Source organism: Bipolaris oryzae (genome assembly GCF_000523455.1).
Source record: "Bipolaris oryzae ATCC 44560 unplaced genomic scaffold scaffold_296, whole genome shotgun sequence".
In the NCBI taxonomy this organism is placed as follows: domain Eukaryota; kingdom Fungi; phylum Ascomycota; class Dothideomycetes; order Pleosporales; family Pleosporaceae; genus Bipolaris; species Bipolaris oryzae.
The window spans coordinates 1-17,120 of NW_006911572.1; the positions used below are offsets into that span (position 1 = coordinate 1).

At 29.7% G+C, this 17,120-nt stretch overlaps 10 protein-coding genes across 10 annotated transcripts; all 10 read right to left on the reverse strand.

Moving 5' to 3' along the window:
- Positions 1 to 220: 220 nt before the first annotated feature.
- On the reverse strand, positions 221 to 2,232 carry COCMIDRAFT_109991 (uncharacterized protein; the record flags this gene model as incomplete). Its single annotated transcript, XM_007695311.1, has 2 exons — positions 221 to 555; positions 1,959 to 2,232. Coding segments are annotated over 2 exons (609 nt in total), but the record flags the coding sequence as incomplete, so codon positions are not given.
- A 973-nt stretch (positions 2,233 to 3,205) lies between these two features.
- Positions 3,206 to 3,493, reverse strand: COCMIDRAFT_109989 (uncharacterized protein; the record flags this gene model as incomplete). The annotated part of the gene is made up of 1 exon (XM_007695312.1): positions 3,206 to 3,493. A coding segment is annotated over one exon (288 nt), but the record flags the coding sequence as incomplete, so codon positions are not given.
- A 1,443-nt stretch (positions 3,494 to 4,936) lies between these two features.
- On the reverse strand, positions 4,937 to 5,236 carry COCMIDRAFT_41614 (uncharacterized protein; the record flags this gene model as incomplete). Its single annotated transcript, XM_007695313.1, has 2 exons — positions 4,937 to 5,048; positions 5,124 to 5,236. The coding sequence occupies 2 exons, from the start codon at positions 5,234 to 5,236 to the stop codon at positions 4,937 to 4,939; spliced, it is 225 nt and encodes a 74-aa protein (XP_007693503.1).
- Positions 5,237 to 7,114: 1,878 nt separating this feature from the next.
- On the reverse strand, positions 7,115 to 8,098 carry COCMIDRAFT_109999 (uncharacterized protein; the record flags this gene model as incomplete). The annotated part of the gene is made up of 4 exons (XM_007695314.1): positions 7,115 to 7,311; positions 7,336 to 7,491; positions 7,528 to 7,743; positions 7,801 to 8,098. 4 exons carry the CDS (start codon positions 8,096 to 8,098, stop codon positions 7,115 to 7,117), a joined length of 867 nt encoding a protein of 288 aa, XP_007693504.1.
- Positions 8,099 to 8,275: 177 nt separating this feature from the next.
- Positions 8,276 to 8,515, reverse strand: COCMIDRAFT_109988 (uncharacterized protein; the record flags this gene model as incomplete). The annotated part of the gene is made up of 1 exon (XM_007695315.1): positions 8,276 to 8,515. The coding sequence occupies one exon, from the start codon at positions 8,513 to 8,515 to the stop codon at positions 8,276 to 8,278; it is 240 nt and encodes a 79-aa protein (XP_007693505.1).
- Positions 8,516 to 8,638: 123 nt separating this feature from the next.
- COCMIDRAFT_41618 (uncharacterized protein) lies at positions 8,639 to 9,122 on the reverse strand (the record flags this gene model as incomplete). Its single annotated transcript, XM_007695316.1, has 2 exons — positions 8,639 to 8,987; positions 9,094 to 9,122. The coding sequence occupies 2 exons, from the start codon at positions 9,120 to 9,122 to the stop codon at positions 8,639 to 8,641; spliced, it is 378 nt and encodes a 125-aa protein (XP_007693506.1).
- Positions 9,123 to 9,512: 390 nt separating this feature from the next.
- On the reverse strand, positions 9,513 to 10,481 carry COCMIDRAFT_41619 (uncharacterized protein; the record flags this gene model as incomplete). Its single annotated transcript, XM_007695317.1, has 3 exons — positions 9,513 to 9,762; positions 9,853 to 10,261; positions 10,427 to 10,481. The coding sequence occupies 3 exons, from the start codon at positions 10,479 to 10,481 to the stop codon at positions 9,513 to 9,515; spliced, it is 714 nt and encodes a 237-aa protein (XP_007693507.1).
- A 276-nt stretch (positions 10,482 to 10,757) lies between these two features.
- Positions 10,758 to 11,687, reverse strand: COCMIDRAFT_109993 (uncharacterized protein; the record flags this gene model as incomplete). The annotated part of the gene is made up of 1 exon (XM_007695318.1): positions 10,758 to 11,687. A coding segment is annotated over one exon (930 nt), but the record flags the coding sequence as incomplete, so codon positions are not given.
- A 258-nt stretch (positions 11,688 to 11,945) lies between these two features.
- On the reverse strand, positions 11,946 to 12,872 carry COCMIDRAFT_41621 (uncharacterized protein; the record flags this gene model as incomplete). Its single annotated transcript, XM_007695319.1, has 3 exons — positions 11,946 to 12,300; positions 12,376 to 12,673; positions 12,761 to 12,872. The coding sequence occupies 3 exons, from the start codon at positions 12,870 to 12,872 to the stop codon at positions 11,946 to 11,948; spliced, it is 765 nt and encodes a 254-aa protein (XP_007693509.1).
- Positions 12,873 to 14,013: 1,141 nt separating this feature from the next.
- Positions 14,014 to 14,199, reverse strand: COCMIDRAFT_110006 (uncharacterized protein; the record flags this gene model as incomplete). The annotated part of the gene is made up of 1 exon (XM_007695320.1): positions 14,014 to 14,199. A coding segment is annotated over one exon (186 nt), but the record flags the coding sequence as incomplete, so codon positions are not given.
- Between the last annotated feature and the right edge of the window lie 2,921 nt (positions 14,200 to 17,120).

Sequence of the window (17,120 nt, forward strand, 5' to 3'; positions counted from 1 at the left end):
AAAAAAAAAACATGTCTATGTTCTTTTGTTTTTTTTACCCCGTATAAAAGTTGTAATTATGTGCAGTAGTTAAGCCTTATGAAACTTTTCAGCATATAGAAAGATGAACAGGGCTAATTAACTAATAAGGGCCGTTGTTACGAGGTTTAGATTGAAACATTCAATATTCATCTTTAATATTTAAGTATTGATTATTATCCATATTGTCTTTGATAGTTGTTCATCTTGTTTTAAAATGTTGTCTAGCCGCGTTTATAGAAGGAAAAATTAATTCATTATTTTTTTTATCATAACAATAAACAAATTTACCACCTATACCATATTGGGCTGATAATTTTCCTTTTAAACCTTTTTTAGTATGAGAGTTATTGATATAAAATTGTTTAATACCTTCGCTAATCGCTTTTTTTGTATCCGAAGAAGATATATATCCATATTTTGGGTGATTTTCTTTTCTGAAAAGTTCTTTTAGTTTTACTATTGTTTCAATTTTATGTGTAAAACCTTGGGAGCTTCCCGCTATTTTCAATATATTATACTTAGGTTTATAATAATCTATTCATTTTTGTTCCAATTTTATAGAAGTAATAACATCTTTTTCACAAAATTCTAATATAGCTAAAGAGAAATTATGTAATCCATATTTTCTCATCGATCTAGCCAATATTGTTTTCATTTTATCCGTACTTGCATAATAAAAATGACTAGTCATTGTTTTAGTTAAATTTAGACTACTACCTACATATAAATCATTAGTTAAATTATTAATAAACATGTAAACTCCAGATTTGTGCCTTAGTTTACTATATATATCCCTTTTACTTTGTTTTATATCATTAAAATACAATAAATAATTATTAGGTGAATTATTGTTAGGGGTAATATCCCCATGTTCATCTAAACCATTTAATCCCTTATTCCCTTCGTTGTTTTTAACCCCAGTGAATAAAACTCAGAAATGAGCTTTAGAGTAAAGTAAGTTATAATCTAATCCTAAAATTTTAGGAATTCAGAAGTATCATCCACTAAATAAGGCAAATACTGCACCCATACTTAAAACGTAGTGGAAATGCTTCAATATTAAACGTACATACATTTAACACGCTCTACACGAAATGAAAATATTTAGTTACAATCCTTTTTTGTATAAAGATTCTTTATGGGCCAGAGAAATGTAGGCTAAAGGTTTCGTAAACAAATTATATTATTCAAAAAAGCTTTATTACCTATTACTACCTAAGTATTTTCCTTAAAAGGCTTAGTTTGTAAATAATAACCTTTATACATTAAATCTTTATCTATTCTTCTGTTAATAGTTCTAACATTTGTATAATAATACCCGGTTAATTCTTCTAAACATTCTCCCTTAGAAGGTCAAATTTTATATTCATGGGTTTCTGGATTAAATCCATAAATAGTTAAACTTTTTCTACCTTTTTTCAATTCCTCTGCTGCTAGTTTTCTGTCACGAGTTTTACTTGAACTGATCTCAAAATTCAACAAGACGTCCAAATTATCCGCTAAATTTTGACAATTTAAAGGCTTTAGTGATATAATATAATCTTCACATCTTATAGCAGAATGTTCTGAAGATTCTATCAGCTCTGTCATTTGTTTAACAATTACTGCGTTAACTTTTAAAAAAGCAGCCAGTTTATTTGAACTAAGGAAAATAATGTCTAGTTCAAAACTATCTTTAGAATAAATATAATAAGTAATTTTACCTCTTGACCTAGATCAATGAGCTTTTAATTCTACAGAGTGATTTCTGTTTCATACAAAAGCTTCTTCACCTTTTAAATTATATGAAGGATTGGCCTCACCTTTATTAACAGAAACATATAAAGATTCATATTTAGTACTAGCTACCCTATTAACATTATATTCCATTTTATAGTTATCTAGATAATTTTGTTCTAGTACAACAAAATCTGGAAGATTATTTGAAGAATATTTACTATCTTTATCTCCTAAAGAGCCTAAACTAAGAATAGATAAATAAAAGTCATCCTGACCATATTTAAGTATAGCTCTACAAATTATACTACCTCTCCCACTTTGCAGAGTTAGATAACTTTCTCTAAAATATTCAGTAAGTCTTAGACTTAGATTTATAGAACTACCTATGTATTGTTTACCTGTAGTTTTTGAAGTCCATAGATAACACCCTCTAAAATTTTTATAGTTAAAACAAATATCGTGTCTACTTTTTAAAGGGTTTTCATAGGTAACGGAAGTATCCGTAGGGAAAACAGCTAACTCTGATTTAGGTAAAGTAGAATAATAAGCTTTAGAAGAAATAATACAAACAGGTTTATATTTCAAATAAGTTTTTCGTATCAACCCGGACTCCGCCGTTTTTAGAGTTGATCTAGGGTAAGCTTTATTATGTACAGGATTAAAAATATTTTCTAACGGCCCAACCACTACCACCAATGTAAGGTGAGTGAGGGCATGGCTATGCAAATATAAATATATTTATATTGTGGACTATATCTTTATCTAATTTTGGAGACAAAAACTATTCCGGCAAATCCATTAAAAAAGATGAATTTTCTCCGTTATTGTCATTAGATATTTGACGTATAGTCTCTGAGAATTCTTTACAGTTTTCTGCTGATTGTATGTTTGTACATGTGTTAAATGTAGCAGATACATCCCCATTTTGACTACTTATGTTTAGAAGATTTCTTCTATCCGCATCTATTTTTAAAAGATAATAATATAACATAAATAGTAAGAGAGGCTCTAAAAACATAGTTTCCAGCATATAGTCAAATGCGTAATAATAAACATTATTAAGGCCCAGTTGAGCAACTACGTAGTAGGTCAATTAAGTTGCTCATTTATTTACATACAACACTGCTCACGCAGTGGATCGGACTATAACTTATCTAATGATTTAACTTAATAAACTTTCGACTGTCACGTTTAGTCTCTACGGATCCTACTCGAGAATAAATTTATTCACTTTGGTTTCCACGGTATTACCTTACATGAGGGGACCCTTATATTTTCCGCCTTAAGAAAACACATAAGGACAAACCCAAGAAAAACCCAAAATATAGTAATAAATAAATTATCTTTGGTTTCCACGGTATTATCTAGCACGCTCTTTCTTATTATCCGCCTTAAAATAATAAGTAAAGTATATATACGCCATATAATCGTCTTTATATATTTTACTCCTAATAAATTATCTACTTTAATTATTTAAACCCTCTTTAAGAAGTTTTATTTTATCAAACCCCTTTTGAGTTAAATGCGCTTTAGAACCAAGCAATAGAACAATTTCTCTAAAGATTAGATAATTTTTAAGCTTATTACCTTCCAATTTATGTGCATCAAAATGAGGCAATACCTTATTTATCAAGTCTGATTTTTTACTTATAGAAAATCGAGCGGTATTTCTACTTAATGCGATATTTGTAGAACCCACCCCTCCAAAAAATTTTTGTATGCTTGATAATAAAGGAACTTCCCTTTTATGTAGCTCAATAATATAATAAGCAGTAATTTGCTTAGTATTAGAAGAAATATTTACAGTAAAGCAACCGTCTCCCTCGGTAAACCCACTGACATAATTAGGATTTAATGGAATATTGGCAACATCCAAAACAGGTCTATCTATAGCTATTACAGAAGGGAAAAGAGCTTTTAATTTATCAGATAATCCATTATTAAGTACAGATTTTATTGATAATATTCTATTTAACCCTTTCTCTTGTAAATGTTGCTTACTTTGTAACAATTCTGCACATTCAGATCATAGATCATAATCTATTTTTTTCATACCATGTAAAGGGTACGTTTAAAATGAGGAATTATAAAATTAACTATCTCGTTCAATCCTGTTATTTTTAATCTAGCATCTTTTCTAGTTGATGGAATAAAAATCGTACCAGCTTCTCCAAAAAAGGATTTTAATTTATAGAGTAATTCTATATCTTTAATATGAAAAGATACTTCAAAAGACAGTTGTATTTGCCGTACTAGATTCTTACTGTTATTTGGATTTAATTTTATAAAAACAATAAAAGAACCTTCAGCATCTACTAATCCAGTTACTCAATGAGGATTTAATCCTCTTCCCTTTATTCCCTCACGGGGGATTAGGGACCCTGTCTCGGAAGGGTCCCCGGGAGGGAAAGAGTTACTTTTTTTACCATCAGAATACGATCTAGTCTTTAATGCAGAATTGTAAAATAACCCCTTATTTTCTCTTGTTGTTAATATTTTATTCATATATATAATTACGACCATCATTATTAATAAAAATACCTCGTAGATATGTAGATAAAAGTAAGTAAAAATCTGTTTTATTAATAATATTTTTAAATGGCCAATAGAGGCCTAGACTTCACCGTTAGCAAAATTAATGTAATAATTTTACCGAAAAACGTATGTAATTTTTCATGGTGACAAGACAACACGACACTTACTAAAGGGAACAGCAAGATCTAAATTTTTTTAAAGACTCTAACTTTTCTCCCAACAAAGGATAGTTAGTACAATGTGCCACTATTTTCGCTAATACCTCTTTCTTGTATACCTCTATAAAATAGAAGTTACCGTAAGGGTTACGAACTTTATTTGATACTTCAAAATACTGTTTTATAGCGTCTATTAAATAAACGTCGTCATTTTGTCCTATTGAGAAAGAATGTGCTTTCGTTTTACGAATAGAAAAACAACCTTCCGCTTCTATAAAACCAGATAATCAAGCTTTAAAATAAGTAGGTAACTTAAAATTAGCGTTTATAATAGTAAATTGTTCTTTAAATTTAGTATCTCTTGTGGATAAGTATTTTTCTACCGAAGTTTCAGTTAAACATGTTTTTAAGAATGCAAGTTGACAGATTTTTTTTGAAGTTAAAGGAGGATAAGTATCAAAAATTTTTATTATTTCAATAATTTCTTCCTTTTTATTTACAACTCAAATAACATCCGCCTTTTTACCGGTAATCTTAACAGTTCCACCTACTACTTTAGCAACCTCAACCAACATATTATAATTAGATTTAAGGTTAGATAATTTAATAACTAGTCTGTATTGTAGGGATTGTTTACGTCAATGGTTTACTTGAATACTTCCGTCTCCGTCCATTAGCCCTACTCAAAACATTTTTATATATTCTTTATAGTTATTGTTATCAGATAAATCATTATAACTGCAATTATTATTATAACTAAGACTATAATTTGACGGCGTACCCTCAAATCCTGCCTTAACCATAACAAATAAACTAGGTATTAGCATACTTAACTCGAATATTCAAACGGTATCGTGGAAGGCAATATCAAGTGATGCGTTCGCAAGAACAACTCCACTTACAAATAATAAATTTCTTAATTTCATTTTTTTTAGTCTTTATCTTGTGTGTCAACTATGGATTTTTCATAGTTTGCTTCTAATCTTTCAAAGCAAAAATAGTAACCTGAAGGATGTAATCCGTTCACACTAGCATATCTTCTTACAGTAAGATGACTAACTTTATGTATTTTACCAGCTTCTGTTACTCCCTTGTACCTAGCTATAAAATTTTTGTTTTTATCATAAACAAAAACACCTTTTGTAATTCCAATTCTGCTTCTTATTTCTTTAGCCAATAAGTCACATTCTGTAAGGGTTCAATCTTTTATTATAGGGGTATCATCAATGTTAAAAGGAATATTAGTAAAATACCATTCTCCTCTAAACAATGCTTTACTTTTTATATAATTAACGATTGTGGTACTATTCGCACCAACCTTTTTAGACAATGTTCTTACTGAAGGATAAATAGCTATTAAATTTTTATAGGAATCGTAAATGTAAACAGGATTATATGATTTATTTTTAATGATTTGCCTAATACTTTCCATGGTATGACTTTTACCGAAAAAAGGATTGTTCTGACCTGTTAGAGCTTTTACTATTAATGCCTTAGTTTCAGGTGAATGTACCCGATTCTTAGCTAAATTAGAAAGAAGAGTTTTAGTTTCTTCCGTGTGTTTGTACCCTAAAGAAGAATAACCCTTTTTTAATACATTATAATAAGGAAGAATTTGTGTAATATATAGAGTTTCTCTTATAGCTAACTGGTCAGAGTTAACATACTCTAAAATTCAAAAAGAAAAGTTAGAATGGCCATACTTAAGTAAAGCCTTTGTAATAGGCATATTAGAATTTGTTTTACTTTGTAGATAACTATTGTTAAGATAGTTTTTCATTCTAGCAGCTAAATTTATAGAACTTCCTACATAAGTATGGCCATTAATGTTATTTATTAAATAATAAACACCTGATACCTTAGCACATTCTTTAAAAATTCTAGCTCTATCTGATTTAAGATCATCATATACCTTTACAGGTTTTAATTTTCCTTCCTCATTATAAATATTATCACTATCATTCGCACACGGTAATAGTTCTCTAGGGGTAATATCTCTAGGGCTACAAGTACTACGTCAAAAATATTTACTACTACTACGCATATCCTCAGCTTCAGTAGAAACGTACTTTATTAGAGGAGAGCTATTAAGTTCTAAATTGGAATGATTTGGAGTATATTTATTTGTAAAGAAAAATGAAATTAAGAAATTTATTGTGTGGACTATATCTTCTCACAATACTAATGCATAATACATTAGTCTATGAGGACTACGTTTAGTCTCTGGGGTGCAAGGGTATACTATTCTGTTAATAATACAAACAGAATAATTCACCAAGTTACCTGCTGATTGTACAAAATATGAAATTTTTACTATCCCTGCGGGATGAGCCCCATCGGGGATCTTCCCAAAGGGTAAGCCCCTCGGGGCTAGAGATATATTTAGTATTCCTATTGTCAGTACTTCCCAGCATTTAGTAGTGCTTATAACAAGTATAAAAAGTATCTTATAACTTGCAAAGAGAGCTAAGTGGCTTGATAACCCTCCTATAGTAAACATAAATACAAAACCTAATGCAAATAGTAATGATGGTATAAAGTGTAAAGAACCACCATAACAAGTTGCTAATCAAGAGAATATTTTAATACCAGTAGGAACTGCAATAATTAAAGTAGCAGCTGTGAAGTAAGCTCTTGTCAAAAAGCTTTAATGTGGACAGTATCTTAATTTAAATTATATTTTAAATTTCTTGCGTGCTTGTCTCTGAGGACCCTTTGGTTGCAATACTTATAATCTTTTTTATACCCTTTTCTTCTAAATGTTTTCCTTCAGTAATCATAATATATACTTTTCTAAATTTAAGGTAACTTTTATATTTACCAGCAAAAAGATTATATGTATCAAAATAATTAATCAAATTAAATGCAGTTTTAAATCCTGTACTTTTATAACATCAAATACCTGTACTATATTGAGAAAGATTACCCAACTTTAACTCATTGTAAAGTAAAGTTAAGGGTAAGCTATCATTTTGTTTTAAAGAGTATTCCAATCTTACACTAAACCCTGTTTTATGTGTTTTACTGTTTGCAATACTGATGTGAAAACAACCATCCGCTTGAGTAAAACCAGCCAGTCAATAATTATCTAGACTTAGCCTTTTTAAAGGTGGTAATAACGTGAGGTTAAAAAATTCACTATAATTATGATTAATTAATTGATCATACTTAAAATTACTTAACAATTTACCATTTATTAAAGATAAGATAATAGATAGACCAGTGCTATTTTTACAAATATATCTAACCGCTTTTTTGTTTTTAATCTTGTATACATTACCGTATCCAATTCGCTTTTTTATAAGATAAGCTAGTGATATATCTTCTTCAGCAAAAATGATATGTAACTCCTTATGTCCGAATCAACCATCTCCTTCAATTAATCCAGCTAAAAACCAGCCGAATTCGTCGTCTGTTAGGTTGCTTTTATGAATAGGTACATGTTCAGATATTAAAGGTAAATTTTTATAATTAGTATAAGTATTCTTAGTAACTGCCGTAGCTTTTGTACTAAAACCAAAGTTTCCTGCTGATTGTCTTTTAAATAAATAGATTATTCCGAGCATAATAAATATGAGTGGACTATTTATAGAAGAGTTTCCAGCATATAGCAAGATTTTTTCCGTGAACACAAGTTTATCCACGTCTAGTCCAACAGTATACATATGGTGCACAAGGTAAAAACCTTTTGTGGACTATATCTTCATCTTTTAATTAAGTTTATCACCGATTTTTTTTGTAATACTAGTGATTATATTGACCTCTTTACTTAGTTTTCTTATTTCATTAAGTCCTTTTTCTGTAAGGTGAGCCTTGTTTTTTACTAACTCATAAACTGTTACTCATTTGTCAAATGACTCTTGTTTTTTAGTTTTTAATCTAAATCTATAGATATATTCAATTATAAGTGGGACCTTAACAAATGAATTGCTTTCTATTCTATGCATAGTACCAATAGTACCTTTTTTAAGCTTTCTGTTAGTTAAAAACAGATTTAACTGGTCCTTTATAAAGAGCATATTATCCAAGCTATCTTTTTGGTCAATCATAAATCTTAGTTTAACTTGATAGCCTAAAGTCATAGATTTTCTTTTAAAAAGTGTAACATTAAAACAACCTTCTGCATCTATAAATCCTGACAGTCAACTATTATTTAGTATGGGAAGAACATTGTTATTTTTTTCTTCTATATTAACAGTATCTAATCATCTTTTTACTTGGACTTTTCTTTTATCTAAAACCAAGTTACCATTAAATAAAGCAATTAGAACAAGTATACCTTTTTTATCATCAACACGATAACGACTAAAATTACCGTATGTTCTAACCCTACCAATACCTAATGTTTCATGCACATGATTTAGTATAGCAGTTTCTTTTTGAGTTAGTACAAATACAAGACGTTTGTCTTTTCCTGTAAGAAAAGCACCATCACCTTCAGAAAACCCAATAAACCAAGTTAACCAATTGTCAGATACTTGATCAGAATTTTTATCTGATATTTTTCTATATTCATCAAAATTAAAAGATGTTTCGCGTGTAGTCTCTGAGGAGCTTTTGTCCGTTTTTGTATCCTTCGCTACTAAAAAAGAAGATGACACAAAACTAAAATTACCTGCTGATTGAGCATAGCCTATAAGATTTTCACTATTAAAAGTACTTATAGGCACTAAGCTGTTCCAGAATCATATAGCGAAATTTATTACCTTATAGTCACCTATAAGGAAAGCCAGCCATTGACTTCAAACTACAAATCCTAAGATACCAATAGAACACATAGCGTAAACCATACCAAGGTATCCGAACACGCTTTTGTTAGAGTTGGCAGAAATTGTAGTACTTATTATACCAAAACCTGGTATAATTAAAATGTAACAATATTTTGATTAAAGGAATAGCTGTGTATTATAACAGTCTTTTCTCATTAATACTCAAAAACTTTTATATTCTTGTTAGGACTTTATCTTAAGTTGTAGTATTTTCTTCATGACGGTTTATTAAAGATTTAATGATTAGTATTTTGGATAGCCCTTTATCTGTTAAGTGTTGTTTGTCTTGTATTAATCTATATACCTTTCTTCATCTTAAATAGCTTATATGCTTTCTAGATTGTAAGTGATATCGATCAAAATATTCTATAACCCTTTTAGCAGAACCGAAACTAGTAGAACCGTAATAATAGGTATCTTGAGACTTCCTATATCCAATGTTTCCACCTAAGTATTCTTTTATTATATTTAACAATAAAACACTTTTTTGATCTATTTGAAAATTTAATCTTATTTCCGGTTTATTTCTGGTAATACGTTTAATAATTTTTATTTGAAAACTAGCATCCGCATCAGAAAAACCTGCTAATCAGTGGTTATCAAAATTTTTACTTGAATCTATAGTAAAATGAATATTTTGATCTGCATACTTAGTATGACTTAATACATTATTAACTACTTGGTTAAATCTGTGTTCTGTTCTTAATTTACCATTTATCAAGTTAATTATATTTAACATACCCTTTTCATTAGATACAATTAAAAGGTATGCGTTTTTGTCCTTTACTTTTCTTACATTACCGTAACCTAATCTTCCTTTCAAGTAATAGGCTAGAAATGCATCTGGAGAACTAAAAGTTATAACTAATTGTTGAGCTTTACTAAAATGACCATCCCCGTCTATTAATCCTGCTAGATAATAACCTAATTGTTCATTATTTAGAGGCTTCAAATGTTTAGGAACGTGATCTGATACACGTTTAACATTTTCTAAATTTACTACAACTCCGTCGCGTAGAGCCTCTGAGGTTCCATTTTTCATATATAAAATGTTACCGGCTGATTTCCTTCATTGTTCTAACTTTTTTACTGTGCCATATAAGGAGGAGTATTTAGAACTATATAGCGAAGGGGTCCCAGCATACAGCGACGTTAAGAGGCCTACATTCGTAACCTCAGGATGTCCGAAGAATCAGAATAGATGTTGGTATAATATAGGATCACCACCTCCTGCTACTTCAAAGAATGAAGTGTTAAAGTTTCTATCAGTAAGAACCATAGTAATTCCCATTATTTTTGTTGATCTGCTGGATAAAATCCCATAGCTTAAAGAGTTATTCTTTAGCTTAAAAAGTTATTAAACTTAGTGCAGATACGCAGACACTCTCATGCCTGATCGGACCATATCTTATATTTTTACGTTGTAGAATTTTTGTAAATGATCTCAGGTAAAAATTTTTCTGTAATTATTCATACCTGATTTTATTTTTACTATTCTTTCCTTTCCTTGTATTGTATTGTGCTCTTTTCTATCAAATATGTTTACTACTTCCATTCAATCTAAGGAATCTAAATGTTTAGTTCCAAACAAAGGGTATTTTAAAAGGTAATTTTTAGCATGAATATTACCTTTAAGATTAGTAGTTCTAACTCTATACTCAGGGTTTGGTTTATCCGATCTTATTTTTTTTACTTCGGTATCTAAAAACTCAGCAATATAAGTTAAAAATTCTAGATTATCAAATCCTTTATGATCTAATCGTCTTTGAGATATTTCTAATTTACATTCAAGTTTAGGATATTTACCTGAAAGAGTTGTTCTTAATTGAAAAGAAGCATCTGCTTCTATAAACCCTGACAACCATGGATTTGAATCTAATGGCTCTTTAGATATAGAGTATTTTTCAATACTAACTCCTTTATTTTCATTTAAAAAATCTATTAAAGCATTAAGACTGTGTATTTTAGGTGTTCTCATGTTTCCATTAATTAATGAAATAACGAATAATATACCATCATAGCTATTTATGGTTAAGATATAAGCGTCTACCCCTTTTTTTCTAGATAACGAACCTACACCCAATTCTTTTTGAATTAGTAAAGCTAAAGGTAAGTCTTTTAAATGAAAAACTATTTGTATAGAAGGATAATTTAATTTACCCTTAGGGGATCTCAAAGTTTTTGGTGTAATTATTGTACCATCACCTTCAATAAGCCCAGTAAAATAATAACTAAAAAGAGATTTGTTTAAATTTTTATTGTGGTTGCCGGTATGGATTGATCTAAAAGTTGCACATAAAGGAAAGGTTAAAGTTTCTAAACTACAACCAAAATATTTTGGCGTGTGGCCTCTGAGGTTCTCTAAAAAGTTCAAACTTAATAGATTACCTACTGATTGCGATATATTGATATATAACGGTTCCCAGAATACAGCCAAATTTAGAGCCGGCAGAATAAGTTTACCGGCTAAGACCGGTAATGATAATAATAATAAAACAGCTGTAATAACAACTGCTCAAGCAAATAAGATTAATTTCGATCCACAAACAATGAACATTTATCCAAAAAGACCTGTATTCTAAAGAGAATACCAAGTCTATCAGACAAGCTATTTATATAAATGTGGTAACTTTAATCTGGAGCTATTCTTAACCCCTCGTGAATACATAAAAAGGGTTGTCTATCTTTTTGCTCTCTAAAAGAGTTCAGATATAATCCTTTATATATAAAAATTCTATACTACTTACTGCAATTCCCTTTTAAAATTCATTCTTGATCTAATTAACTGAATTTTATCTAAACCCTCTTTATTTAGATGAGCTTTAGATTTAATAAGGGCAGATGCTTGTTTAAAGTCCTCAAAATCTTTAGCTTTTGCACCTTGTATGGGGTATTCCTCAAATAGAGGTATAATATTATCTACAATCTCAGAAAAGTTTGACACAGTAAATCTAGCCATGCTAGACTTTTCTGCAACAGAGAAAGAACCACCACCAAAAAATTGTACAAAGCTTTCAATTAAATAGGCATCACGTATATTTTGAACTATAATGAATTGTAAACCAACGTTTATACCTAATTTATGTGTCTTAGACTTGCTTGTTTTGATATAAAAACATCCTTCACCTGTGACAAATCCAGCCATTCAGTGTTTAAGTTCTGGTTTATTTCACTCCAAAGTAGTTTTGGGTGTAGTAGGTCTGGGCACAGGAGTAATATAAGGGAAAGCTACCTTTAATCTTTCAGGTAGACCTTTATTAAGGGAAGCTCTAACACTAATAAGCTTTTTGAGACCATCCTCAGTAAGATGCTCTTTACTCTTTACAATCTCAAATGCTTGTTTAAATAATAAAAAATCCGCATACTTTTGAGTCTTTAGCGGATAGTTGTTAAAATGTTCTATTACACAAGCTAAGTCACTTAGTTTTATAACTTGGTATGTAGCTGAATCTTTATTTAGCGTTACATTACCTACACCAAAGAAACGTTGAATTAAATATAAAATATCTATTTCCTTAGAATGTAAATGAATAGAAAAAACTAATTTAACACTTCAACCTAAAGTATGCTTAGGATTTTTACTAATGGTCAGAGAAAAGCAAGACTCTCCGTCACAAAAACCAGTTACAAAATTTGGATTTAAACCATTAGAACTAGTAGTATATTTCATTATTCATCTAAATAACTTTAATAAAAAACTTTTTTAAAGTTATATAAATCCGGAAGTATTATATCTACACAAATTAAATCTCAAGAGTTTTTACTTAATAGTAAGTATATTTATTAATACCTGAAAAAAAAGTATGTAGATGATTTCGCCCCAGAACCGGTTTCCCGGCGACTAGAGTATACCTTACAGTATTGAAAATCATACCGAAGAACCGTCTACTCGTTGCTCTTTTACAGATATTTTATATCTGATTTAGATCCGCGATTACCCATTTCTCTTTCGATCATCTCTAACGATGTTACCATACCCCCAGGCATTAATGGGGCCAGATAGAAAGTTTCCTAAACATCCTTGGTTATTAGAGCTTTAGGGCTTTCCCGGAGTTTGGTTCTTTAAGCACAAATTAATCTTTTATGCAATCTTATACCAGGACTTCTCATGTTAAATGTAGTTGTCATGACTAAAAATAGTTAAAATAATAACTATTTGTGGACTATATTTTAAGCGTATTAATATACGGTCTTTAACGTGTAGTCTCTGAGGAACCTAATGATAATCAAAATTACTTTTGTTTCCTGCTGATTAAGCATAGCTTACAAGATTTTTACTATTAAGTACTTATAAACACTGAGCTATTCCAGCATACAGTTAAAAATTTTATATGAATCCCATTACAACGTATTTTCTTTCACATATTCACATAAATATCCTTTATATGCTTTACCTAAATCAATGTGTTTAACTAATGTTACTTGAAAGTTTGTTAAATATCTTAAATATGTAAGAAATACATTGAATACTAAATTCGACGAGTAAAATTGATAAAGTAATTACACAAAACAAAAATTAGCCTTTTCGTGTAAATTTCTCTTCTCTATCTCTCTTTAATTTCAAATCTAGTTCTAAGAGAGAAATTTTTTTATACTTAGCTGAAGGCACAAACTCCTTGCTAAACTTGTATTTACCCAAATAGTACGTACCCTTTTTCAAATGTTTTTTTAAAGTAATATAATGTATTCCAACATGAAAAAAATCACTAATTTTCTTTGTATAAAAATACAAAATAGACTTATCCCTATTATACATATATAGGTATTTATTGCTTCTATAAGTGTCCAAAGGTGCAAATTTATTTTCAACATTAATCTTTACTCGTATCAACACGCTTTTTATTCATTGAACTCTTAATCATACTAAGTTTTTCAAGTCCTTCATTATTAAGATGTTCTTTATTTAACATAAGTTCAGAAGCCTTGCAGAAGTCTAAAAAATCTTCAGACTTAATACCCATAATAGGGTACTTTTTAAAAAATGGGATAATAATACTAGTGATATTCTTTAAATCCTCCACAACAAATTCACCTTTATCTTCTTTAAGACGAAGGCGGTAGTTACCACAACCTAGATAGCTAATTAAACTTTTTAATAAGTAGGTATCTCGACTGTGCTGGGGTATTAGAAATTTCAATAGTACTTGAGATCCTGTTTTAGTAGAAGAAGATTTAGCAATACGAATGAAAAAGCATGCTTCTCCAGATGCAAAACCAGCTAATCAATGAGGATCTTTAATTGTTTGCCCTTGCACAACAGGTCTTGGTCTAGGGATAACTTCAGGAAAGGCGGATTTTAATTGACTGGATAAACCTAAATTCAAAGAAGCCTTGTAGGATACAATATCTAAGATTCCCTCATAAGTAAGATGCTTTTTATCATTAACTAGTTTTACAATACTTTTAAATAGCTCAAAGTCCGCTTTTTTTTGAGACACTAAAGGATACATCTCGAAATGTGGTATTACCACATCCATTATATCTTTAATAGAACTTACTCTATATTGTAAACAGTCCTTACCTTGAGGTGCAATATCTCCTACTCCTCCTAAAGAATTTTTAATTAATTCCAACAATGCGACATCTTTTTTATGAAGACCGATAGCTAATCTCGCATCTACCCTTCAACCTGTTTTATTACGAGGTTCTTTACGAATAACTACTATAAATGAACCCTCTGCATCAATAAATCCTGTTAAAAAATTAGGGTTCAATTTTTGGTTTTTTGGGTTAAATTTTGTTGATTTGTCACTAGAACTAGATAGAATGAGAGTAGAATAGTATTTTTTAAACATCACACCATAACTTATAACTTTTATTCTAGTCATATTTATAAGGTGTTTAAATTTAGCAATGTATAGGGTAAGACCCAAATTCATAGCTCCTAAAAGGGAGCTGATACCAGAAAGATGTAATCCAAAGATAGCTAAATCCACACTTGGACCACTATGACTTTGTATTCCTGATAAAGGTGGGTAAAGAGTTCACCCTGTCAGAACTCTGTTTTTATTATCTCGTTATTGTTAACCCTGATTACATTAAACTGTAAAAACTGTTTAATGAATCTCAATTGAATTGAGTTCTTTTAGTATTCATGCTGTTTTTTAGGAATATTAATTCTGAGGATCCTTCTAGAGTTTTATACTTTTTATGAATTCTTATATGATGTGCTTTACATCAATCTAAGAAATCTTGATGTTTAGAGCTAAATAACGGATAAGCATTTAAATAATTTATTAAAATCTGGCAAGAACTTTTTTTAGTTGTTCTTACCGAATATGCTAATTCAATATAATCACTTTTAATTCTTTTAATCTGATTAACGTTCTTAACATCAAGAAACTCTCGTATTTTTTCCATAATATATAGATTGGAATTATCTTTTTGAGATAAATCAGAATTAGCTTTGTATAAATTTTTTTGAGATATAGCCATGTAACATTTAACTGTATTTGCTATACACTGGGAATTTAAATCAAAACCACAATAAAAATGACCATCCGCTTCAATAAACCCAGCTAATCTTAACAAAAAATATAGAACTATTTGTTGCCTACGAAGTTGGCAACACATAAAATTTAATAAAACTGTTGTATAAAGTAAGAACTAATAATTAAAGTTACATAAGTCTATTGTTGATTTTTACTAGAAATAAGATATCTACCTTTATAAAGCTTTCCAGTATCTAGATTGTATCTAATAGGAGCTATACTAGTTCCAAAATATTTTGCAGTAGAACGTATAGAATCATAGTTAAAAATTTCACCTGTTTGAGTATCTTTAACTACTATTTTTTTCCCTTCTACAGGATGTTTTAATCTATTTAAAGCTATTTCCCTTAGTTTAGCTTTTGTTTCTTCACTATGGATTCTACCTAAAGCAGCTTCTCTCCATTTAGCTTTAGTTTCTTCTGATCTATTTTTAGCTATATCTGACATTTTTTTTAATGACTCTATAGTATGTTTATATCCAAAACTAGATCCAGCTACTTTCAATATATTATATTCCGGATTTAAAAGATCTATATAATATTGCTCTCTTAAAATTACCTCAGAAGGATCACAATACTCTAGAATTTCTAACTGGAAATTAGAATAACCATGTTTAAGTAAAGCTTTACAAATTAAACTAAATTCACTAGCTCTGGTTAAATACTTTATATTATAATATTGCATAAATCTTCTATATAAATCTACACTAGAACCTACATACTTTTTACCATTTATTTTATTAGTTCAACAATAAATACCGGCCTTACCTTTATTATCCTCAAGAACTGATTCTTTTTGAGTATCAGCATTAGCATAGCTAACAACAGAAGTAATAACAATAATCGAGTTAAAAAAATTGAATCCTGTCAAAATTCATATGTATTATTTATAGCATACAATGATGTATTAACTCCCGGGACTAGTAGGGGGAGTTATAAGGTAAAATCAACAAAATCTTCCTATTAAATCCTATCTAATTATACACATATACTTATGTATAGTATACAAATAGTAAAGGTGATTCGTTAAAATCTTTTGTATTGATTTCTAATTGTCTTAGGTTCCCCCCCAACTTTTTTTTGATATATCTTGATATATCAAAAAAAAGTAGGTAAAAGGGGGGGGACCAAACAGGGACAATTATAGAACCATCCCCTTCTATTAATCCTGCTAAATAACCACCTAGTTTTTTACTAGTCCCCTGCGGGGCCTTGCCCTGCTGCGGGACAAGCCCGCGAGGGCTAGTTGAGTTATTAGGCAAGAAAGAAAGGGGTACTAAGGAAGATATTTGTATTTTATAGATTTCACCTATCTAATAAAAAAAATACATGTTACACATATTTTCATATAGTGAATGGACTATATCTTCACCCTTATTAAAAGGAGTGTACCACGTATAGTCTCTGAGGATAATACAAAATCTATGT